The 25,912-nt window shown below is 34.8% G+C and overlaps 1 protein-coding gene and 1 gene segment (V, D, J or C); one reads left to right on the forward strand and one right to left on the reverse strand.

Moving 5' to 3' along the window:
- Nucleotides 1-633: 633 nt before the first annotated feature.
- On the forward strand, nucleotides 634-1,193 carry LOC116419541. The segment is given in 2 exon segments: nucleotides 634-738; nucleotides 871-1,193. Coding segments are annotated over 2 exon segments (372 nt in total).
- An 18,567-nt stretch (nucleotides 1,194-19,760) lies between these two features.
- Nucleotides 19,761-25,501, reverse strand: LOC100935321 (trypsin-like). Its single transcript, XM_003771680.2, has 5 exons — nucleotides 25,396-25,501; nucleotides 24,279-24,438; nucleotides 23,199-23,452; nucleotides 20,385-20,521; nucleotides 19,761-20,012 (listed from the first exon to the last, which is right to left on the reverse strand). Exons 1-5 carry the CDS (start codon nucleotides 25,433-25,435, stop codon nucleotides 19,860-19,862), a joined length of 744 nt encoding a protein of 247 aa, XP_003771728.1. The 5' UTR covers nucleotides 25,436-25,501; the 3' UTR covers nucleotides 19,761-19,859.
- Nucleotides 25,502-25,912: the final 411 nt, after the last annotated feature.

Below are 25,912 nucleotides of genomic sequence, written 5' to 3' on the forward strand. Positions count from 1 at the left end.
ATGATAAAGCATCAGAAGAGGAGTTTAATGGAGCATGTATATGAACATTGAGTAAAAGTACATGTCCACATAAGGGACTGTTAAGGGTCCATTTTGATGGTTAGAGAGTAGAAGCCAAGTTTGTGGAGTTAATCTTAAAAGTCCTTTAGAAGATCACTAGTATATGTAACAGAGGCAACAAATACAGACATTTCGAAAAAAATTCAAATTCTGTACAAGTGTGAGGCAACATCACAATTGAAGAGAAAAAGAAGCATGAAATAGCTTCTGGAAAAGTATAGAGAAACAACATGAACAACTCCAGGACATATAGAAACAGAGAACAATATACTGTTTTTCAAATTTATGTAAATGCATAATGTATGGAGACAGGAGTACTGAGGAAAAAAAAAAAAACTACATGTGAAATGGGCTTCCCCATTGACTAGCCATGGGATCATAAACAAGCCACTTTGCTTCAAATTCTTTCTTCTGACTTGTGATTTTTAAAAATTTATTTATTTATTTTTTGTGATCTACTCTAATTCCAGAAATCTAAAATGCTGGAATTTTTACTAATGATGAGACAATAGGTAGGAGAAGGGTGGAGCTACTTTCTTCTAGACATCTTTCCTCTTACCCTAGGGTCTTTGAGAGCTGAAGAAGTATCTGAGGCAGTGTGAGAAGACTTCTCACTCATCCCTACCCTAATGAGGACCATGCTCCTCTACTGCATAGGCTTTTTTCTCCTGGAAGTAGGTGAGGCCTTGATGCAGATAAGAAACCCCTTTCTCATATTTTCCAAATCTAACTCCAAACCTTTTCCTTGTGCTTCTTTCCTTGTAGCTTCTTCCTCAACTATTTCTCAGCTCTTTTCTCCTTTCTCCACAGATCCCATGGATGCTGGCGTCACTCAGAACTTCAGATATTTGGTCACAGGGACAGGACGCAAGGTGACACTGAGATGTGACCAGGATCTGAGATATGACTATATGTATTGGTATAGACAAGACCCAGGCTTGGGACTAAGGCTTATCCGTTATTCTATTGATGTGGACTTTGTAGACAAAGGAGAAGTCTCAGATGGCTACAATGCCTCTCGAACAAAGCAACAATTCTTTCTTCTAATCCTGGAGTCTACTAGCAGAAACCAAACATCTGACTATTTTTGTGCCAGCAGTTACCACAGAATAGCAGAGTATCATCCTTCCTGAACAAAAAGGGCAATAATGAGAGATCACATGGCTCGGATGTATTTAGACCTAGTACTAAACGAGAAAGAGAGAGATACACACACAGAGACAGAGACAGAGAAAAAGAGAGTCAGAGAGATACAGAGACAGAGAGAGATAGACAGAAAGAGAGAGTGTCAGACACACATACACACAGAGAGAAATGGAAATGTCATTCTAGAGACACATGTCAACACAGAATTATTGTTCCTTAAAATCTTCCCATTACCTGTCTATATTGTTAATCTCAGTTTTATCAGATGTTTTTCAAGGATGTCTCTCTGATCACGGATAGCTGATGAACTAGCATAAATCCATCATCTCCTTAATGTACACTGTGTCTATTTCTGGAAGCCTTCCTCAGCTAGACCCAAGTAGAATGCTTTATGTTATGTGTCATTATATCATTAGTTCTTGGAAATAAAGAAATCTTATTTTTTCTTCTCAAATACATTCAAGTCACTTCTCTTTCTCTAAACATCATAGCTCTGATTCTCTGGATGCCTAATCCTCAACAATTTAGGTCCAGAAAGCTAATTCTTAAATTTTTCATATGAGCATTTATACCTCAGGAAATCAAATGCTGAAAATCAGAATTTGACTTACTGTTTTTATTTATTGTCTAGGCTTTAAAAAGTGATGTAGAAAATGTTAGCAATGCAAATTAAATTGAAAAATGGGTCATACAGGATTTTTTTTTTGAGAGCCACTTAGGAAACATTTATCAGCACACCCTTGATTAAGATCCATACAAACTTTTTTTATTTTTTTATTTTTTTTGGCTGAGACATTTGGGGTTAAGTGACTCTAGGATCACACAGCTAGGAATTGTTAAGTGTCTGAGATGAGATTTGAACTCAGGTCCTCCTGATTTCAGGACTGGTGCTCTTTCACTGTGCCGCCTAGCAGCCCCAGACAAACTCTTATAACAAGGATGGCTTCAAAGAATACTTTGGTAATATCCTGGCCACATTTTATCTGCACTCCTTCTCCCCTCTCCTCAATAGTCATATTGACTCCCAAGTTCTGGTCAATATGTCTAAAAACACAGCATCACCTGAGTGATTTTCTTTTGCTTTTATGAAAGTAGGACACCTCACAAGAAGGACATATTCAAAATTTAGTGGCTGAGTCCTTGCTGTCCAATTACAACAAACTCTTTATTTAGCCCCTCTAGTTATAGTCTTCTAATAACAAACAACAGTCACATGAAAAAATGCTCTAAATCATTCTTGATCAAAGAAATGCAAAGTAAGACAATTCTGAGGAACACTACATACCTCTCACATTGGCTAACGTGACAGGAAAAGATAATGATGAATGTTGGAGGGGATGTGGGGAAGCTGGAATACTAATGTATTGTTGGTGTTGTGAACTGATCCAACCAATATGGAGAATAATTTGGAACTCTACCCAAAGAGCAACCAAACTGTGCATATATTTTGATCCATCAGTGTCTCTACTGGCCCTATATCCCAAAGAGTTTATAAACAAGGTAAAAGGATCTATGTGTGCAAAAATGTTTGTAGCAACCCTTTCTATAGAGGCAAAAAACTAGAAACTGAATGGATGCCTATCAGTTCGAGAATGGTTGATTAAGTTATGGTATATGAATGTTGTGGAATATTATTGTTTTATAAGAAATGATCAGCAGGATGATTTCAGAGATACCTGAAGAGACTTACATGAACTGATGGTAAATGAAGTGAGTAGAACCAGGAGAATATTGTATACAGCAATAGCAAGATTATATGATGATCAATTCTGATGGATGTGGCTGTTTTCAATGATGAGGTGATTCAGGACAGTTCCAATGATCTTGTGATAAAGAGAGCCATCTGAATCTAGAGAGAGGACTATGGGGAGAGAGTGTGGATCACAACATACTATTATCACTTTTTGTTGTTATTGTTTGCTTGCATTGTTTTCCTTCTCATTTTTTTCCCCTTTTGATCTAATTTTTCTTGTGTACCATGATAATTGTGGAAATATGTATAGAAGAATTGCACATGTTCAACATATTGAATTATTCGCCATCTATAGGAGGGAGTGAGGGGAAGGGAAGGAAAAAATTTGGAATTTGCTTTATAAAAGGGAATGTTGAAAATTATCTATGCATATGTTTTGAAAATAAACAGCTTTAATAAAAAAGAAAATGAAATTTATCTAACCATATAAAGAAATAGGAAGAGATAAAGAAAATAAAAGGGAGGTGCTAGATAGAAGGAAGGGCAAAAACACTAGGAAAAAAAAAGTAAGAGAGGGAGGGAAGTATGGTAGAAGATATGCACCAAGTGGTAAAGCAGCCAAATTCTTAGAGAAGATATTAAGCCAGTTATAGGAAGAAATAAACAGCAAAATTATATTAGCAGTGTATCTCAACCTTCCTTTCTCAGAATCAGACAAATCTAACTACAAAATAAACAAGAAAGAAACTAGGGTAATTATTAGATTCCTAGAAAACCTAGAAATGCTAGACCTCTGGAGAAACTTGAATAGAGAGAGAAAGAAATATACCTTTTTTTTTCACAGTACCTGGCACCTAACCAAGAACTGACCATTTTTAGGGCATAAAAATCTCACAATCAAATGCAGAAAAGTAGAAATAGTAAATGCTTCCTTTTCAGACCATAATGCAAAAAGTTTTATTCAATGAAAGGCCAGAGAAAAATATATTAAAAACCAATGGAAATTAAATAACCTAATTCTAAAGAATGAATGGATCAAACAACAAATCACAGAAACAACCCATAATTTCATTCAAGAGAATGACAATAATAAGACAACATACCAAAATTTATGGGTTGCAACCAAAGCAGTTCTTAGAGGAAATTTTATGTCTCTAAATAGCTATGAATAAAATAGAGAAAGAAGAGATCAAGCTGGACTTGCAACTAAAAAAAATTAGAAAAAGAACAAATGAAAAACTACCAATTAAATACCAAAATAGAAATGCTGAAGCTTAAAGGAGAGAGTAATAAAATTGAAATTAAGAAAAGTATTGAATTTATTATTAAAACTAAGAATTGGGTTTTTTTTGGGGGGAAAACCACAAACTAGATAAACTTTTGATTAATTTGATAAGAAAAAGGAAAGAAAAAACCAAGTCTTCAGCATCAAAAATGAAAATGGTGAACTTACTACCAATAAAAAAGAAATTAAAGCAATAATTAGGAGCCATTTTGCTCAACTGTATGGCAACAAATCTTACAATTTAACTGAAATGGATATTTACAAGAATATAAATTTCCCAGATTAATAGAAAACAAATAAATTACTTAATCCAATTTTAGAAAAAGAAAATGAACAAGTCATTAATGAACTCCCCCTCCACAAAAAATCTTCAGGGCCAGATGGATTTACAAGTGAATTCTACTAAACATTTTAAGACCAATTAGTTACAGCTCTATGCAAACTATTTAGAAAAATAAGTAAAGTAGGAGTCTTGCCAAATTCCTTCTATGACACAAATATGATATTGATACTTAAACCAGGAAGAGTCAAAACAGAGAAAGACAATTACAAACCAATCTCCCTAATGAATATTGATGAAAAGTTTTAAATAAAATGTTAACAAAGAGATTACAGCAACTTATCAGCATGGCAATACACTATGAAGAAGTGACATTTATACCAGGAATACAGGGCTGATTAAATATCTGGAAAAACCATTATTGTAATTGACCATATTGATAACAAAACTAATAGAAATCATATAATAATTTCAATAGAAGCGAGAAAAGCTTTTGATAAAATATAGCACCCATTCCTATTAAAAGCACAAAAGAGCATGGGATAAAGGGAGATTTCCTTAAAATAATAAGTAGTGTCTATCTAAAACCAACAGCAAGCATTATTCATGATGGAGAAGCTGATTGCATTTCCAATAAGATCAGGAGTGAAACAAGGGCTTTCTCATTATCACTACTATCATTCAAAATTTTACTAGCAATGTTGGCTTTAGCAATAAGAAAATAAAGAAATTAAAAGACACACACTAAGCAATAAGGAAATAAAATTATCACTTTTTGCAAATGATGTCATGACTTACTTACAGAATCATAGAAAATCCATCCAAAAATGTACTTGAAACAATTAACAGCTTTAGCAAAGTTGCAGAATATAAAATAAACACACAAATCATCAGCATTTCGATATATTATTGACAAAGCCCATCAACAAGAGATAGAAAGAGAAATTCCATTTAAAATAACCCTAGACAAAATAACATATTTGTATGTCCACCTGCCAATCAAATCCAACAACTAAACAAATACAATGATAACAGCAGCTGTCTGTCTTTTTTTATCACTGACATAAATGTTGTGGTTCATTGCAAACCTGGATGGAAGTTTTAAAGCATAAGATCATAAGATCACATATTCAGGGATATCAGGATTTTAGAAATGACTTAAGGGGACCTTCTAATTTTCAAACCACTCCTTTGATGCCAGTCCTTTCCTTCCCCAGTCCTGCCAACCCTGATGTCACAGAGAGCTCGTCAGTGTATACTGCCTGGAGTCCCAGGTACATTTTTCCTCTGCCCTGAAAGTCTTATTAAGTTTTATCTATTGCTTATTTTCTTGCTTTTTTCAGTGGATGTTGATTAGACATTGCATATCTCTTCACCTCTTCTTATCTCTATTTTTTATGCAAAATTTATTTCAAGAGCCACTTTTACATAAAGACTTTTAAAAATACATATATTTTTAACTAAACACTAATTTATTTTCTCTCCCTTCCTCTTCCATATTAGAAAGAGAGGGAGGGGAAACAAAACAAAAATAAAATAAAACTTTGTAACAAATATGTATAGTTAAATAGAACAAATTCTGGAATTGTCTATGTCAAAAATATTCTGCACCCAACTTTTCCACTTCTCTATCAAGAGATTAATAAACATATTTCATCAACTATGCTTTGAAATAATGATTGGTCATTGCATTGATAAGAGTTTTCAAGTTTCTTAAATTCTTTTCTTGTTACAAAGTGTTGTTACTATAATAATTCAACTTCTGCTGAATTTATCTCTGAAGTGGTCCTTTTTATTTTGTCTGATAGCATAACAGATGCCTATAATATTCATTTGATAATTTGTTCAGACATTCCCCAAATGATGGGTACCTCTTTAGTGTCCAATTCTTTGTCATCATAAAAAAAGAGCTGCCATAAATATTTCAGAGTGTGATTGAGAACCTTTTTCTTCTTTTAAAATTCTCTTTGTGGTACTATGCCTGAAATTTTGAGAGATAATAACAAATTATTTTCCAGAACAAATCACAGCTTCAACAACAGTATGTTACTATGTCTATTTCCCACCAACATTTGTTATTTTTTTGGGGTCACCTTTGGCAATATAATGAGAGATCCTTGAATTTTATTTTGCTGATTATATTTACTGAATTAGAAAACTTTTTTATATGATAACTTTTATTTCTTCCTTAGAAAATTACTTTTTCATATCCTTTGAAAATGTATCAATTGGAGATGGCTCTTACTATTATAAATTTGAATCAATTCCTTACATATCTTGTAAAAAAGACCTTTATTATCGCAAAGTCTTTTTTTTCTCTAGTTATGTGTTGATGAAAACTTTATTAAATTCTCCATCCTCATTCCCCTCCTCCCTTTAGTAATTATTTTATATGTATATATTGGGTATACTAATATGTGTATATGTTATTTTGCAAGACAGAATTTAAGTTCCCTAAAGGTAGGGATTGTTCTTTTTTTGTCTTTTTATCCTCATTATCTAGTCCAATGCTTAGCACTCTAGACACTGAATAAATGCTTGTTGTATGACTAATAAATTGGATGACTGACACAGTCTGCCTTCAGCTTTCAATATGGCTGCAGGTTTACTCTTCCTCCGCATTTCCAGTCTCCAATCTTTTTCACCTCCCTTTCTTTTTGAGTTTCTCCTTCTAGCTGGTTTTCCCCTAGGTGGCAGCGATATACTCTGAAATGTTTTTGTTTCTTCACATTCTTCACTCCAGGCCCCTTAAAAGAATCCATTTAAGATACAAGTCAGTAAATTGAATTTCACCTAGGTCAATCCAAGTACAAATGATGAAAAAATACCTTTTTCAGGCAATGACCCTTCACAGACTTTTTTCTCTCCTGTTGTCCTTGATCTAATTTCTAATGAGAACAATTATATTACATAGTTCAGAATAATACTTTACAAAATATGTTCCTCACAACCTTGTCAGGTTTGTGGCATAATTATTATCATCCCCATTTTGCCATTTTGCAGATGAACAAACTGCATCTCAGAGATAAACTAGAAGTCATATTTTCTAATTCTGAATTCAGTGTATTTGCTACTCTCCAAGCATAATCCTGGACCTACCCAGGCCATATCTTTTTCAGCATGAATGATTATCTAAAGCTTTATTGAATTAGCCTGAATTGAATTAAAAAACCAAAACATGCATATTAGGCCTGAATCATTAAAAAAAAAGAATATATTTTAAGGAGAACAACAACAGTAATGTTAATAATAATATTTATATAGTTCTTTAAGTTTTGCAAAATACTTTCCATATATTATGCCATTTGATCCTTTTAAGTAGGTGCTAATCTTATATCAATTTTATTGTGGAGAAATGAGGCATAGAAACTTTAAGTGATTTGCCAAGATTAAATATCCAGTATTTTAAGTGGGGATCTGAACCCAGGTCTTCCTGATCCAGAGCTCAGGGGTCTAACTACTATAACATGTTGCAATAAATCATATCTTGGGAGTATAGAATCTAGCTCTCTCTGAAGAGATAATCCTCTGAAGAGATAATAAGCTGGCTGTGCTTGTGAGATGAGTGATGTCACAAATGGTCCTTGCTTAAAAAGTCTAGCTAGTCTTCAGAGCTCAAGACCTTCCTTCCACCAGGGTAGAGCCCTGAACTAGACACATGTCTCAATCACACTCTGAACTCTCAATGAACATTCACTGTCTCTGGTGTGCAACATTTTGTCTACTAAGTACAGGTGAACTTTCATCATTAGCCCCAAACCAGAGAAGCTTCAGCTCCAACTTCCACTACTGTGTCTGAAATATCTTATTCCTGGTGTTTGTCTCTTTCCCTCATAGGCCTTATGAATGCCAGACTCACTCAAACCCCCGGACACCTGATCACAAGGACTGGCCAGAAAGTGATCCTTCACTGTGAGCCAATGTTCACTTATGATATGCTCTACTCATATAGACAGAAATCAGAGCAAAGGCCACAGTTCCTGTATGACTGTCAGAAAAATAAAATAGTGGAGTCAAGGATGGATTTCCATACTATGCTTTTTGGATGCATGTGTTTCCTATTGTGTGTGTTCAACTTTTATGGCAAGTTCAGGAGTTTCATGGGATGTCCATTCACCCACTTCTTTTATCTTTGAATAGTCATCATATGCACTCCTATTAAACGAGACTAAGTCCTTTTCCTCCCTCATTTCTCTTAGTATATTCTTATATTCAACCTATTTTTTAAATTTTCTTAATATTATCAAAATAGAATAATGCCAATACTAGGCTTTCTCTCAGTCTTATTTTATATTTGAGTCTTCAGAATCTTAGAGTTCTAAAAATATCCTTGTTTTTTTTCTCCTCTTGTGGGGAGGAGATGATTCATCATTCAATATCTATCTAGGCATTTCAAAGTTTCTGTCTCTTTATTAGGAATCCATGGAAGTAATTTTTTTTAAAATCCCATGTTTTCTCATTCAGGATTATATTTAGTTTTTCGGAAAAGATGACATTCAGTTGCAAGCCTTTTCCTTTACATTCCAGGTTTTCTTCTTCTTTCTTTGGTAGCTGTCAGATCTGTGTGACATTGACATCAAATTCTTGGTACTAGATGTAATAAATACCTGAATTCAAAAGTGAGACAGAATCCTCACCAAACATACAGCATATTAGGGAAATAAAACAAGTTCACAAATAAGTAAATACAAGACATATGTATAAATACACAGACCTATATCTCTCTGTGTTTATGTATTATGTAAATACATATTACCACAGATTCTATAACTAAACGAATAAGAAAAGATCTCTTATTTAATTTGAAAAAATCCATGGAGATGTGAAGAGAATTAGGGTTTCCCAGAGGTAGAGGTGGGGTATTCCATACATGGGGAGTGACCAGTATAACGATCTAGGGAATGAAATGAAATTTCATAAGAATGGAATAGCAAATAAGCCAAATTGGTTGAAAAGTGCATGAAAGGATATAATATATGATCAGTCTTAAAAGTCAGTCTTGATCCAGATTCTAAATGGACTTTCATCAGCCCTTTCTTTCCTGGTATGCAATGTTCCTAAGGGAGTGCTGAGGAGAGGCACATATGCAAGAGAAGTGGCAAATATGAGTGACTTATGGAACAGACAAATCCTGAAAAGCAATGACAGACAAAGTAACAACACCAGTCAGTCCCTGAGAGCCTTTAAGCAGTGTCTCTTTCAACTGAGGGAGGCTGCGAGGACAGATTGGAGAACCAAATCATGTTGTGTAAATGCTTGTTCCTTCTTATGTTCAGTGATATTCATCTTCTCATATATGTTGTTGTAGCAACAATTGAAGTGAAAAATCACAGAATTTCCCTATTGGTGAAGTGATTGTGACTCTTTCATACATGGCAGAAATGAGAGAAGGAAATTCTATAACTTCCTATAATAGATACTAAATTTCTTGGTTAGAAATGAAAAAAAAAATTGAAAATTTGTTGTTGCTGTTTAATTTCTCCCGGAAGGTTTGGAATTGAGAGTTCAGAATTATTATGCTTAATTGCTTTGTAATACGTGTCATTTTAAAATTAATTTTTAATGTACTATTTCTAATTTAATTAAACTATAAATTAATTATGGCCTTGCATAAGGGTAATTGATTTAAATAACACTCAGGAACTGAAAGGAAAGGCACATGGAAAATAAGTGAAAGGGGAGCCATCCCTACCAGTCAGGTACTGGCATTGACAGGTACTCTTGTGAGTGACCTAGGTGGCACAATAAAACACAGAGTACTAGGCCTGGAGTCAGGAAGATTAATCTTCTTAAATTCAAATCTGCCCTTATTTTCTAGCTGCATCATTTCATCCTGTTTACCTTAATTTCCTCATCTGTAAAATGAGTTGAGAAGGAAATGGCAAATCACTCCAGTATCTTTTCCAAGAAAACCCCAAATGGGGCCACAAAGAGTTGGACAGGGCTGAAGTGACTTACCAACTTTGAGTCAAGTACAAGGAATGATTAATGACCATGCTATTTAGTGAGGGAAAATAAAAGGGGAGGTAGATCAAATGGCAGTACTTTTCAAGGAAAACTGGTCAGAAAGACAAAATAGGCACTGGCATAGAGTCAGCTCATTTTCCTGCCCTTCCTCAAGCCTTGTTTTTTATTTTGCTCTGGTCATACCTGTCATTTCCTGCTGCTACATACATTCACTGATTGAATTGGGTCCTGCTTGTGTTCCAAAGGCCTTAGGAGTCATCTAATTCAACCTCCTTATTTCACAGAAGAAAAACCTAAGACAAAGAAAGATGAAGTGGAATTCATAGGTAATAAGTAGAAGAGATGGATTTAAAATAAGGTTCTCTGATTCAATTCCACCATTCTATATTTCCTTGTACCTTTTTAAAATGTTGGAATAATATTGAAAAAACCCTAAGCTTCTGATACTACTCTCACTCCTCCAGTTTTACAAAAAAAGTAGGTTTAAATTATGTCCACACATGATTAGAATGTATTTCACCTGTGACAGTGCATTTAAATACATTTAAACTCATTAGAACCAGAGCTAAGGGATCTAAGAGAAGAACGTGAAAGAAAACAGATATGTTTCTGAGAGGGATGAAGCCTTCTTTATCCCTTATAGAAATACTCATCCATAGAGAGCCTTTGTCAGAGTAGTTAAACTGTATTTGGAGAAGGGAATAAAGCCCCAGAAAAGGAGGGAATGTGGCAGATAATGGAAAAGCGATACAAATCTCTAGAGAAAGTTTCCCAAAGAGAAGAGGGAAAGATTGACCTGAATTCCCAAAACTACACTTTTAAAGAGAAGTGAGAAAATGATCTCTACAGAGAAAGAGATAACAACAAAGCCAGACACAACATAGACAAGCAACATGGACCCTTTGCTATATAATTATTGCAAATTAGTTGTTTCTGCTTCTCCAGTGAGAACAGGCTTGTCATTCTAAGAACCCATCTGTTTCCCATCAAATAAAGTCTCAACTACGGTATGACATTATAAAAATGAAGCAACACATATATCTTCACTGGAGATTTGAGGCTCAGAGGAGTGAAAGAGAATTAGCTTGAATATTTATGAATTTTGATGAGTCCTTCATATGTTTTATATTTTCTGTGGGGCAAATTTTGTCTTGTGTGCAATTTTTATAATTAACTTGTGAGTTGCATTGTGTCTCTTTTTGAAAAGATACTGAAGACATGTATATCTGCAGTAATACAGATATAATCTACATTCTGAAGTTCCTAGGGAAAACCCCATTAGGAAATAGGAGGGTCAAATAAGCCAATATTCTGAGGTTCCAAAGTTTACTCTGGATAAAGTCATGAGACAAAGGATAGTTTAAGAAATACTTTTAGTTTGAATCCTGTCAATGAAAATCCAGAGAGAAGGAAAATGGAAAGTGGATTACAAGTGTTTTTAGTCAGATCTTTGGAAAAAATCAAATAGAATCAAGGACAGAGCCCCAATATACTCTATTAAAGATCTTTTCTCAACACCTGATCTTTATCTAGTTCTAAAGCCACTTATTATCTAGCCAAACTGTCTAGCCTATCTATTTATATTTTATTCATCAGATGGTACATTGTAATTGCTTGAAAGACATTGCCAAATATTTTGTTAAAATCCAGGCATTCCTTTGTGATTTATAATTATTCAAGTAACTGTCCAACCTTCTTCTCAAAAAAAAAAAAAAATAAGCAAATGAGAATTAGTATAGTGTATGTTTGGAGAGATTATGCTGGCTGAACATGATTACCACTTCTAAAAACCATTGTTTTAACAATGTCTTCTAGAATTTTTTAGGAATTGAATTTCTTTGATCAATCTACCTTCTTCCCCTTTTTGGAAAATAATAATAACTTTTGCTTCTCTCTCCTATGCCTTTCATTTGCTATGATTTTTCAAATATCACTGAGAGTGGTTTCGTAATCATACTCATATGTTCTTTTAATATCATGGTAGCCAGTTCATACAGTTCTAGTGACCCAAATTCAGTGATGGCAGCTAAGTACTGATTTTCTATCTTCCTACTTATGATAAATTTAATTCTTTGAAAATAATTTTTCCTGCCTTTTCCAATCTGAATTACTGTTATGAAAATATCATCAAACTTATTCAAACATATAGTTTGTTATTACATGTCATCAACCCAAGACACACAAAGCTTGAACTCACAAGTTGAGATTCCTGAGTATTTCTGGTATTATTTTTTAAACTCCAATCAACTTTGGCTTTTATTTCCTCAAGATTTGCCATTTATCCTAGGAGAATATTCCTTTATGTTTAGAGGTTGAAAAAAGGACAAAGAGACTTAGAGAGCCTCCAGGAACCCTAAATAAAGGAATCTACTAATAACCCAAACTCCCATTTCTTTCTTGGTTTGTTCAGATATGATCAGATAATATTCACCCAAACCAGATTAATATTAAGATATTAGGCTTGAATGATGGAGAAACTCAAAGCATTGCTGCAACTCTCTTCCTTCTACTTTTTCTTTTCCCTCCCTCCAAACAATACTACCACAAGTTTATCTTGCAAAAGTGTAGGGCACCAGAAAAATCTTCGATTCCTTTATATACAAACTCCCATTCTGTTCATCTCAGTAAATTCTCACATGCATAAATTATTTTTTATGTGCATGGAAATGTCTTTACCATTTAAAAGCCATTCATCTATGAAAAGGCTAAAAATAAGAGAACTGCTACAAGAGAGTAAGAAAGGCAAAGATGGCAGGAGTGGGGGGCAGGGTTGGGGTATGAAATGACCTTCTGGTTTACAAACATTTTCTACTCCTAGAACATAAAAGCTGAGTGCCTCCATGGAAAAAATCAACCAAATCCTGTCAATATGAAACCTCTCTTGATCCTGTTTTTGTTGGAGTAGCTGGTAAGCCCTTGAAATCACCTTATGTTATTTCTTGCTGCCTCTGGCTTGTTAAACATTCTGGCTATTCTCTCAACCCATCTTTTCATCTTTTTTCTTCAGTCACTGTTCTTCCTCTACCCCACCCCTATATCTATCTAGTTTTTCTCTTCATTTGCTAACCTCTTCTAGACTCCCTTTCCAATCCCCCTTCATTTCATCCATCTCTCTCTGTCCCCAGTATGCACAACTATAGGTTCTTCTCTTAACCAAACTTCTGCATGCAATGACAGACTTGTAAATATGTAGAAAGGAAACTTCTAGAGAAATAAACTAGAAAGGAAGGAAATAGAGAGCAAATAGAAAAAAAATCTATGGATCAAAAAACAATAGATTCAAAGATAAGAGAGAGCCACATGAGAAATGATGGTACTGGATCACATTCATAGTAACGAAATGTGAGCTTCTTAAAGAAAGAAAACATTTCATATTTATCTTTGTATCCTCCATATCTAATGAGAGTAGGTGCTTAATTAATGACTCAATTTATTCATAAAACCAACTCAGTTTTATTTATTAATTCAATAGTTTTCTTATTTTCAATTTTATTAATCTCCCCTTTTATTTTCAGAATTTCAAATTTGGTATTTAACTGAGGGTTTTTTAATTTGTTTTTCTTCTAGCTTTTTTAGTTGTAAGCCCAATTTATTGATCTTCTCTTTCTCTATTTTATGCAAGTAAGCATTTAGAGATATAAAATTTACTTTAATAAATACATTGAAATTATTACCAAATTTCTTTTTTGACACAGATAATGGTGCTGATACTAAACCAGGTAGAGTGAAAAAAGAGAAAGAAAATTATAGACCTATTTCCCTAACAAATATTGATGCAAAATATATAATAAAATCATCTTTAAGCATTATCTTAAAAATTGACATTCAATAAAATAGGTGAATCTTTATTTTTGATGAAAAGACCTGAGGTGAATGGAAACAGCTCTTCAAATACAGACCTTAAGAGATTCAAAAAAGGTAAAAAGGAAAGAAAAAAAGCTATGTTTCTTTTAAAAGTTAAGAACTTTATATCCCTATATGGGAAGATGATATTAGCAAAAAGATTATAGAAAGTAATCACCAGGCTAATACACTATGACCAAGTAGGATTTATACCAGAAATGCAGGTCTGGTTCAATATTAGGAAAACTATTGGCATAGTTGACTATATCAATAACCAAACTAACAAAAAATACATAATTATCTCAATTGATGCAGAAAAAGCATTTGATAAAACTCAACACCCATTCCTATTAAAAAAAACACTAGAGAGTAGAGGAATAAATGGACTTTTACTTAAAATGATCAGTAGTATCTATTTAAAACCATCAGCAAACATCATATGTAATGGGGACAAACCAGAGCCATTCCCAATAAGATCAGGGGTGAAACAAGGTTGCCCATTATCACTATTGATATTCAATATTGTATTAGAAATGTTAGCTTTGGCAATAAGAGAAGAAAAGGAGATTAAAGGAATTAGAATAGGTAATGAGGAAACCAAATTATCACTCTTTGCAGATGATCTGATGGTATTCTCAGAGAATCCTAAAGAATCAACCAAAAAACTACTAGAAGCAATTCACAACTTGTGCAAAGTTGCAGGATACAAAATAAAACTGCATAAATCATCAATATTTTTATATATTACCAACAAAGTCCAGCAGTTAGAGATACAAAAAGAAATTCCATTCAAAATAACTGTAGATTGTATAAAATATTTGGGAACCTATCTACCAAGGGAAAGTCAAGAACTATATGAATGCAACTATGAAACACTTTCCACAAAAATAAAGTCAAATCTAATAAGTTGGAAAAATATCAAATGCTCATGAGTAGATCGAGCAAATATAATAAAAAAGACAATACTACCTGAATTAATCTATTTATTTAGTTCCAAACCAATCAAATTCCCATGAAATTATTTTACAAATTAGAAAAAAATTAATAACAAAGTTCACCTGGAAGAATAAAAGATCAAGAATTTCAAGGGAATTAATGAAAAAAATGCCAATGAATGATGGCCTAGCTGTACCTGCCCTAAAATTATATTATAAAGCAGTGGTCATCAAAACCATTTGGTACTGGCTAAGAAATAAAGTAGTTGATTAGTGGAATAAGTTAGGTTCACAGGGCAAAATAATCAATAACAATAGCAATCTAGTGTTTGACAAACCCAAAGACCCCAGCTTTTGGGATAAGAACTCACTGTTTGACAAAAACTGCTAGGAACATTGGAAACTAGTATGGCAGAAACTAGGTATTGACCCACACCTAAGACCATATACCAAGATAAAGTTGAAATGGATTCATGATTTAGACATAAAGAGTGATATTATAAGCAAAGGATAGGTTACCTCTCACATCTGTGGAGAAGGAAGGAATCTGTGACCAAAGAAGCACTGGAACTCATTATTGAACATCAAATAGATAATTTTGATTATATTAAGTTAAAAAGTTTTTGTACAAATAAAACTAATGCAGACAATATTAGAAGGGAAGCAATAAATTGAGAAAACATTTTTACATTTAAGGATTCTGATAAAGGCCTCATTTCTAAAATATATAGAAAATTGACTCAGATTTAAAAGAATTCAAGCCATTAACCAATTGATAAATGATCAAAGGATATTAATAGACAATTTTCAGATGAAGAAATTAAAACCATTTCTAGTCATATGAAAAGGTTCTCTAAATCACTGCTGATCAGAGAAATAAAAATTAAGACAATTCTGAGATTCTACTACACATCTCTCAGATTAGCTAAACTGACAGGAAAAGATAATGACGAATGTTGGAGGGAATGTAGGAAAACTGGAACACTAATACATTGTTGGTGCAATTGTGAATGGATCCAGCCATTCTGGATAACAATTTGGAACTATGCTCAAAAAGTTATCAAGCTGTGCATACCCTTTGGTCTAGTAGTATTTCTACTGGGCCTGTATCCCAAAAAGATCTTAAAGGAGGGAAAGGGACCCACATGTGGAAACTGTTTGTGGCAGCCCTTTCTGTAGTGTCAAGAAACTGGAAGCTGAGTGGATGCCCATCAGTTGGAGAATGGTTGAATTAGTTATGGTATATAAATATTATGGGATATTATTGTTGTATAAGAAATAATTAGCAGGATGATTTTAGAGAGGTCTGAAGAGACTTACATGAACTGATGCTAAATGAAATGAGCTGAACCAGGAGATCATTGTACATAGCAACAGCAAAATTATGTGATGATCAGTTCTATGGACATGACTCTTTCCAAAAATAATTTGATTGAGGCCAGTTCCAATGATCTTGTGATGAAGAGAGCATCTACACCCAGAGAGAGGTCTGTGGGAATTGGTGTGGATCACACATAACATTCTCACTCTTTTTGTTGTTTGCTAGATTTTTGTTTTCTTACTCATTTTCTTTCCTTTTTGATTTGATTTTTCTTATGCAGCAAGATAATTATATAAATATGTTTACATATATTGCATTTAATAATATATTTAGCATATATAACATTTATTGGATTACTTGCCATCTAGGGGAGGGGAGGGAGGAAGGAAGGAGGGGAAAATTTGTAACAGAAAGCTAGGCAAGGGTTAATGCTGAAAAATTATGTGTCCATGTTTTGAAAATAAAAGCTTTAATTAAAAAAAAGAAAGAAAAATACAACTTGCTAAAAGGTACCATAATTTAACATCTATTTCTACCAAGTTTAACATATACTGGATTACTTGCCTTCTAGGAGGTGGGGGAAGGGGAAGGAAAATTGGAACACAAGGTTTTGCAAGGGTTAATGTTGAAAAATTATCCATGCATATGTTTTGAAAATTAAAAGCATTAATAAAAAATAAAAATAAAATAAACAAATAGTACCATAAACCAGTAATTTTTATACTTTTTCCTACTCACAACACCTTTTTGCTAAAGAAATTTCTATGCAACCCAAAATATATAGGTATATAACAGAGGTATACAAACATTTACTGATAATAAATCATAAGGACATTTATTTTAAACAATTCTTTGGTACACATGTTTTTTCACTTATTAAGGTTGAAAGCAAAGTTGCATACTAATAAGATGAACATGTTACTTCATTTTTACATAAAGAATTAAATCTTAGTAGAATATTTCATATTTTCACTGTCACCAAATTTTTCACAATCCTCATATTCAGTTACTTGACTCCATATGGGTTTGCAACTTAAGAAACTTTGCCACAGATTATGAAGTAATATCAATACAAAACATATGTTCATCAAGAGATAAAACATCCAGATTCTTTAAGGAAAAGTTGTGACAGCAAGAAATAGACAGCAAAACTATACTAATGGGAGAACAGTTTTCAGATGAAGAAATCAAAATTATTTATAGGCGTAGGAAGAAGTGCTCTAAATCACTTTTGATTAGAATCATGCATATTAACGCAACAATGAGATACCACTTCACACCCATCATATTGGTTAATATGATGTTAAAAAAAAGAAAAATGATAAATGTTGGAAAAGATATAGAACTACTATTGGTAGAATTGTAAACTGATCCAATCATTCCAGAGAGCAATTTGGAACTATGCCCAAAGGATGAAGAAACTACATACCCTTTGATTCAGCAATACCACTACTAGGTCAAAGAGATAATAAAAAAAGGGAAAGGGACCTACGTAGAGGGCCAGAACTTTGGAGAAGTATATTTGAAACAAGGACATTTACAACAAGGTGCTACCTCAATTAATAATGATTCTCTAGTATACATATACTTAATACTTAGCATAGTGAGGTAATGGTTCTCTAGTTCACACATATGCAGTATGCTGTAATGAGGTAATTGTAATAAGGTATTTAAGAACTGAGAAGGACTGGAAATGGGACATTCCATTTTTGACCATCATCCTGGTGGCTCTCCTGCCTCCTACATTCCAGAAAGCTAGCCTGAACATTACAGACCTACGTATAAAAAATATTGATGAAGCACTTTTTGTGGTGCCAAATATTGAAAACTCAGGGAATGCCCATCATTGGGGCATGACTAAATAATCTGTGGTATACGAATATAAATAGAATACTAATGTACAATAAGAAATGATGAACAAAAAGATTTCCAAAAAATCCGAAAGACCTGATAAACTGATATAAAGTAAAATGAGCAGAATCAGGAAAACATTGTACAAAGTATCAGCAACATTGTGTGATGATCCAACTATGTGTGACTCAGTTCAACAACACAGTGATACAAGAAAAGTATAAAAGACTCATGAAGGAAAATGTTATTCATATCCAGATAAAGAATTAATGAATTCATTGCAGATTGAAGCATAATTTTTCCACTTATTTATTGTTTCCCATGGTTTTTCTGCCTTTGTTCTATTTTCTCTTTCACAACTGCAATAAATATAGAAATATGTTTTACATTATAGTACATATATAAATTTTATCAAACTGCCTACCATTTTCAAAAGAAGGGAGGGAAAATGGGAAAGAAGGGAGGGGAAAATTTGGAACTCAAAAATCTTATTAAAATGAATGCTAAAAATTTTTCTAGACATACAACTAGAGGGAAAATAAAATATTATTTTAAAAAATCAAAAAGGAGAAAACTAAAGGCCTGAGAGAGGTCAATGTCTTGCCCAGTAATACACAGTTTCAGGCATTAGAGTAGTTTATTATGCAACACTGTAGTATAGTGACATAATATTTTATACATCTATGATATAAACTGTTATATATATATTATTTGTATTATGTAAATTTATAAACTATGCTCATAGTACATAAATTATATAACTATGATGTATTTTTTTTTGTTAACTGCACTTGTTTCTTATCTCCATACCATACCAAGCTCTACAGGCCAAGGAACATGTTGTAGCTAAGATTTTTATCCCCCAGCACAGGTCTAGTTGTAGTCACTTAAGGGATTATTGAATCACTAAATTGATAAAGGATTGAAATGAAAGATGATGTAGCAAATGAAAAAGAGAGTCACAAGGAAAGCACTATAGTGGGAAAGTTTTAGGAAGAAACTATAGAGGTAAATAGTCCTTCCCCAGCCTTAGCTCCATGTGTTTCCTTTAGGGATGAATCCCAATTTGCCTATGATACTTAGAAGAGTTCTAGTAACACTAATTCCTCAGTAGCTGAGGATAAAAAAGGATTAATGTTAAATAACTTCCTGAACAACTGGCAGAAGAAAAAATGGGTATATTATGTATGGGATTTTTTGTTTTTTAACCATGGGAAAATATTCTTGTTCAAGAGAGAGCCACTGTCTTGTCTTAATATGAGCAGTTACCTGAATTGACTTTTGGAGGGGAGGAGTATGGTGTATTGGTACACATCAGTCCAAAAGCATTCCCATTTTTTAGATGAAATATTAATAGAAACTCAAGAATAGGCAAGAGCAATTAATAGAGCATCATTTTATTGACAAGATCATTTTGTTGGCATCATGTCCCAAAACAATAGTCCAAAGAAAAGGACAGAAACAGAGGTCAGGGGTCTTTAGCTGTTCTGAGCAATGGTCGCCTCAATCCAGTCCACATAGTTGCAGACTCTGGTGTAGACACCAGGCTTATTCTTCTGAGCACAGCCATAGCCCCAGGAGACAATACCCTGGAGTTCTCCATTACACACCACTGGTCCACCTGAGTCATTCTAGAGATGGAGAACATAGATGAGTGAGGAGAGGAAAAGGAAGAGATTGCTGCCCATACCATAGTCTGAAGCTTGGGATCATAGACTCAGATTTGGAATAGATCGCAGAGGTCATCCAATCCAATCTTGGCCTCTATGGCCCTCTAGTCTTTCAAGAACATTACCTTCCATTGATTCCTGCCGCCCTCCCCCGATCTTCATGACCATTCCCTTTTAGCCCACCTTCAACTCATCTTGAGGTGCTCTAGAAGATATAGATGAGGACATATTCCTTCTTTTTTTCAGAGACCTTGATATTTCTCCAAATCCTCATCCTTATTGGGCTTAATGAAAGTGCTGTTTTCTTCTCCTTACAGAAAGTTAAAATCTTACCTGGCAGGAATCCTTGCCACCCTCTAGGAAGCCAGCACAGACCATGTTTTCTGTGATCTGACCAGGATAGGAGGATGTGCATTGAGCATCAGACAGAAGGGGTGCATTCAAACACTGCAGAACATCTGGGTATTCAGCTGTGAAGAAAATGGGATTGGAGGAGGGTAAGAGTAGCTATCACATCAGAGAAGAAAGCACAATCTACCTAATAGATTGTTCAGTCGTAAGAACTGATTTGGTAGAAAGGGACTTGGGAACTTTAGTACAAAAGAGAAAATAGTTTGTATCTCTCCTTCATCTGAATTCCTATAATTTCTAGAAATTACTAATGACACATCTCATACTTCTCTGTATGAAGATTATTTGTATAATTGTTTCATCCCTCCTACTAGACTGCAGAAAGGTAGTGATGCATAACGGACAGAGAAATGCCTTGGAATTATGAAGATATTTATTTTAATATTGTTCTGACACATATGGGCTATATGACATGGGGCAGATGACTTAATTTCTTAGTTTTGTATCCAATTCTTTCTGAGAATACTAAGGTGCAGAAAAGAAGCTGTTCTACAATGGTAAAGGAGTTATCTTTTTGTGGCATTCCCACAATTGCAATGTTCACACTGCAATGCAATTGCAATGAAATCACTGATCCAGACTCTCTTTTTATGTTTATTCAATTATAACTCCTTCAGGGAAGAACTCAGTTATTTGTGGCTATCTGTTTTCCATAGCACACAGCACAATTCTTTCTATATAATAGCCACCTGAAAATGTTGGATAAGTTTATAGACTGGGATAAGATTGTCCTATCCTTAACTCTCACTGAAAATAGTATGCTATTATCATGTGTATTTGAAGCATTTGCAATTTTGACAAATTTAACATGTATCTCAGAAATACAAAATGGACTTCTGAAAAATTACAAAATGGGTTTCTAAGAAAGTTCCCTTTATTTTAGGGCAACTAGATGATGCAGTGGATAGAGTGTTAGTCTTGGAGTAATAAGTTCCTGAGTTTAAATCTGGCTGATTATAACTATATGAGGAAGTCACTTAATCCTGTTTACCTCAGTTACCTCTTTAAAATGATCTGGAAAAGGAAATGACAAACCACTTCAATATGTTTGTCAATAAAACCCCAAATGGAGTCATGAAGAATTAGTCATGACTGAAACGATTGAACACCAACACCCTATATTCCTTTTGTAGTATTTTGGGGTGCCTGAAGTAGTAGGTACCAGGGAGCATGGAGAATTATGTGGAGCTGATAGAAAAAGTATGAAAACTAATTATATTTAGCATAATAGTTGTTATTCAGTATCTAGCATTACACAAAGGACTAAATCAACAGGATATATGAAACAAGGTATCTCAATTTTAAAGCTGGGAAAGGAAATGCTTTGAGACATAAGAGGAAAAACTGGCTGCTGATATAATCTATAGTCATTTAGATCTAGAAGGGACATTTGGGACTATCTTGTCCAACCATTTTTTAGCAGATCAGTAAACTGCCTCAGAAAAATAAGGTGATTTGTCTAAAGTCATAGAGAAAAGGGAATTTCAGGACTATTAATTTGCATGATCCTCTGGCTCTAATTCAACATTTCATTTATGTTGGAGGACCAAACTGAGTCAAGAGGGAGTCAGAACTTTGTGTAAGCTTTCAAAGCTAATAAATTTAGGAGCTAGACCTCAAATCAAAGTTTTCTTCAGTCTGCTTTCCACCCCACCATCCAGCTTATCTGTAATGGCCTGAGGCTTGAGTTGATGCACTGAAGTCCCAGGCACGTGAGGCTAAATAGTAATTGGACCATACTCTATTAATATATATGCTTGGAGAAAGAATGGCCCCGCCCACTCTCTGTGCAAGTTCTGATGTGTTGTATAGGAAATGACGATTTTGGTGGGTGGAGGCAGAGGGACAGGAAGAGAGGCGGAAAGGGACTGCTGTCTGGGTTCTACTCTGACGGCTGCTGATCTCATAGCTTCTGGTCTGGCTAGCTTCTTGACTTGGCTGCACACATTGCTATTGCCAATTCCCCTTTACCTCCAACCCTTCCTCGCCTCTACTGAGAATAAAGATTGAAGATTTTTCCCTTAACCTGAATTCCTGACTCCGGTTGATTTTAAAATATGCAGTCATCACACTTACCTTTTACTCTTCAAAATGGTACAACAATTTCATGCCATTTAGAGGCTAGGGGTTATGTTAGAAACAGTTGATCATGTCTAAAGTTTGGTCATTTCAATTATCTTTGAGTCATTGTGACCCCACTTGGGATTTTCTTGGCAAAGGTATTGAAGTGGTTTGCCATTTCCTTCTCCTGCTCATTTTCCAGATGATCAAACTGAAGCAAATGGGGTTAAGTGACTTGCTCAGGATCACACAGCTAGTATGTGAGGCCAGATCTGAACTCAGGAAGATGAGTTTTCCTGATTCCAAGCCTAGTGCTCTAGCCTCTATACCATCTTGCTGCCAACAAAAGAGGGAGAGCTAGCTTTGTCTAAACTGACAGGTGTTAGGGTAGAGAAGGGAGCTGAATAAGGGATGAAGCTAGAATGCCAAAATAAATTAAATAATTACAGAATGTCACTGTATCTTTGGAACTTAACTATTAAATGTTTCTGGATATCGTGTTAATTAATTTTACTCTTTGCCTAAATTCCTTAGTTTCTTCTTTCCAATAATTTGACATTTAATGGGAAGTGTGAAGTGGTGGTGAGGAATACAGAAGGTAGGCTAGTATTAGTGGAATGGTCAAAAGATGTGTTGATCTAATGCAAAAGTAAGGGACAGGGCAAAATTACTTACCACCAAAGCTCACCATGTTGCCCCAGCCAGAAATGAGACATTCAGTGCCTGCAGGTGCACAGGTTTTGGGCAGAGAAATGGTACCCACACGAGAGTTGAGGACAGCTGGGGTTTTCAGCTTGATTAGCATGATGTCATTATTAAGGTTAGGGCTGTTGTAGTTTGGATGGAGGATGATCTTTTCGGCATCGATGAACTGTTCATTTCCCTCAAGGACCTCAATGTTATGCTCTCCCAGTCTCACCTGCATTCGGCTGATGAAGACAATTTTTTTCAGTGTTGGATGTGACCACTAAAAGTACTCTCTTCTAAGAACTGTATAGACCTTGTACCTAGAATTCTGTACATCTTAGATCATTTTAAATGTAGAGGTTCTTATTTATTTTTCATTCTCAAAGAGGACCATAACATCAGGGAGGGGATGCTATGACATGCAAGTGAATTGGATTTAAGTGAGGGAGAGCTGTCCAAGGTTACTGGCCTCATTTTCCCCTCCAGAGTCATCTGGGTCCAGTGGCAAGATATAGATCAAGATGATTGGAGATGGCCTTGTATGAAATGGGAGACCTATGTCTTTTTAAGCTAAGGTTTTCAACATGTCTTAGTTTGATTATCAGCACCCATTCACTCATGGGGAATTATGTGTGCTTGTGTGTGTGTGTGTGTGTGTGTGTGTTTATGTCCAGCACTGACTACAATCCTGCTCTAGGTGGAAATGCAGGATGTGGATTTGCAAAAACCTGCTGGCTTTTTGCCTTCATGATAGGGTGGTATAGAGGAACAAAACATTATTCCTAGGCATTTGAAAGCTGTGCTCTCTTCCTAACTCTGGGTTTTTGCTTACTCTGTATCACTCATTTTCAGTCATGTATCACCACATTTAATTTATGAATCACTCTATTCCCATTCTATTCTTATATCTACACCTTTTTATCTCAGTCTGAAGTTTGGATCATGAGTCTAACTTCTTGGAATTTCTGCCTTTCACCCCAAATTGCATACATTTTCCTCCATGAGGTCTCCAAAAGCTACCATAGCTAACTGGCCCTCCCTGGGGCCAGGACCAGTTCTGTCACTTACGATTTGTAGCAATGAGCAGCTGACACCACCCACTGTTCATTGATGAGGGAGCCACCACAGAAATGCTTGCCAGAATTCAGGGACACCTGGTAGGGAAGGCTGTTTTCGCAGGTGTAACCCCCGACGATCTTGTCATCATCATCATCAGTGGAGAAAGCAACTTGGTGGGGGGAGAAATTTGGAAAAGGAAATTTAGCAGTATGTGAAGCCTAAGCCCTAGGAATGTTTTCTAGAATTTGTCTTCTACAAAACCCCTTCCAAGCAGTGATCTCTGTTATTATGACCAGGGTTTACATAATCAATAGCTTTATGTTCCTGTCCATATTTCCCTCTGTTTCTATTTCTTTTTGTCTTTGTCTTTGTTTCTCTTCTTGCTTCTTTCCCTACATTTGTCTCCATTTTTATCTCTCTCTTTCTCTATTTCTTCCTCTGTCTCCATCTTTCTATCTTATAGTTTCCACCAAACTGCATTCTCCATTTCACTCTATCTTATCTTACCAGGCTCTTTTATATTCTGCCTCTCTAGGTTCAAAACAGAGAGAAATATCATTATTTTCACATGTAGTAGAATAAATCAAGTGTCATTAATTACACATCTACTCTTGTTAATCTGGAGGACCCAAAGATAAAAATGATTTTTTTTCCTTCAGAAGCTCACATTTCAATACTATAAATGTGATTCTGTCCCTTCCCTTCTCCAGTCTCTTCTTTTCTTCCTCATTCCCTGTTTTTTTTCCTCTTATCTTTGACTCAATTGTTTATGACCCCTAGTTTTTTTAAACGTATTCCCGTTTCCTCCCTTCTTAATTCGTTCCCCTAGAAGTTTCATTTCTACACATTTCCAGGTCTATTACTGCATGCAGAGGTTTGATTAAGATAATATTCTATAGTTGTGCCTACTGGGGAAAGAGAAAGATGAATGAAGTAAGAAGGGGATGTGATAAGGGAAGGTAGAAGAGGATGACAGGTGAAGAGAGAACTAGACAGATATAAGGATAGGATGGGGGAAAAGCAGTGATGAAAGGAGAAGACAAAAGAATAAATTAAAAGAATGACTAGCATGTTCTATAGGCCAAAGGCATCAAGGGACAACATAAAGTGATTTAGGAGGGCTCACCAGCTGCTCCAACGAGAGCCAGGATCAACAAAGGGTTCATGTTGGCAGGATGTGGTTGACTTTTCAATGGAGGCACTCAGCTTTTTATTCTACCAGTAGAAGTTCTTTGTAAAGCAGAAGGTCACCTTATACTCCACTTCCACTCCCCACACCTGCCACTTTTCCCTTTCTTACCATCTTGTATCAGTTCTCATATTTTTAGCCTTTTCATAGATAAATAACTTTTTAATGATAAAGAAATTTCCATGGGCATTCCAAGTAATTGATGCCTGTGAGAATTTACTGAGATGGAGAAAATGGGACTTTTTAAATAAGGTAATTGAAGGTTTTTCTCGTGTTCTACACACTTGCAGGATAAACTTCTGGTGGTAGGGATGTTTGGAAGATGAAGGAAGAAAAAGAGAAAAAGGAAGAGAATGCAGCAATGTCTTGTCTTTCCACTCTACAAGCCTAATATCTTAGTATTAAATTGGTTTTGGGGAATAACCACATTTGAACAAACCAAGAAGGAAAAGGG

This window comes from Sarcophilus harrisii, chromosome 5 (genome assembly GCF_902635505.1).
Source record: "Sarcophilus harrisii chromosome 5, mSarHar1.11, whole genome shotgun sequence".
Lineage (NCBI taxonomy): Eukaryota > Metazoa > Chordata > Mammalia > Dasyuromorphia > Dasyuridae > Sarcophilus > Sarcophilus harrisii.

Bases quoted from the DNA above. Each gene is read 5' to 3' on its own strand.
- LOC100935321 (XM_003771680.2), bottom strand. From the start codon at position 25,435: ATGAACCCTTTGTTGATCCTGGCTCTCGTTGGAGCAGCTG. The intron at 23,453-24,278 runs GTAAGTGACAGA...TGTCTTCATCAG, and splicing joins GCTGCTCATTGCTACAAATC to CCGAATGCAGGTGAGACTGG. The intron at 20,522-23,198 runs GTAAGTAATTTT...TTTTCTTCACAG, and splicing joins CAACATGGTGAGCTTTGGTG to CTGAATACCCAGATGTTCTG.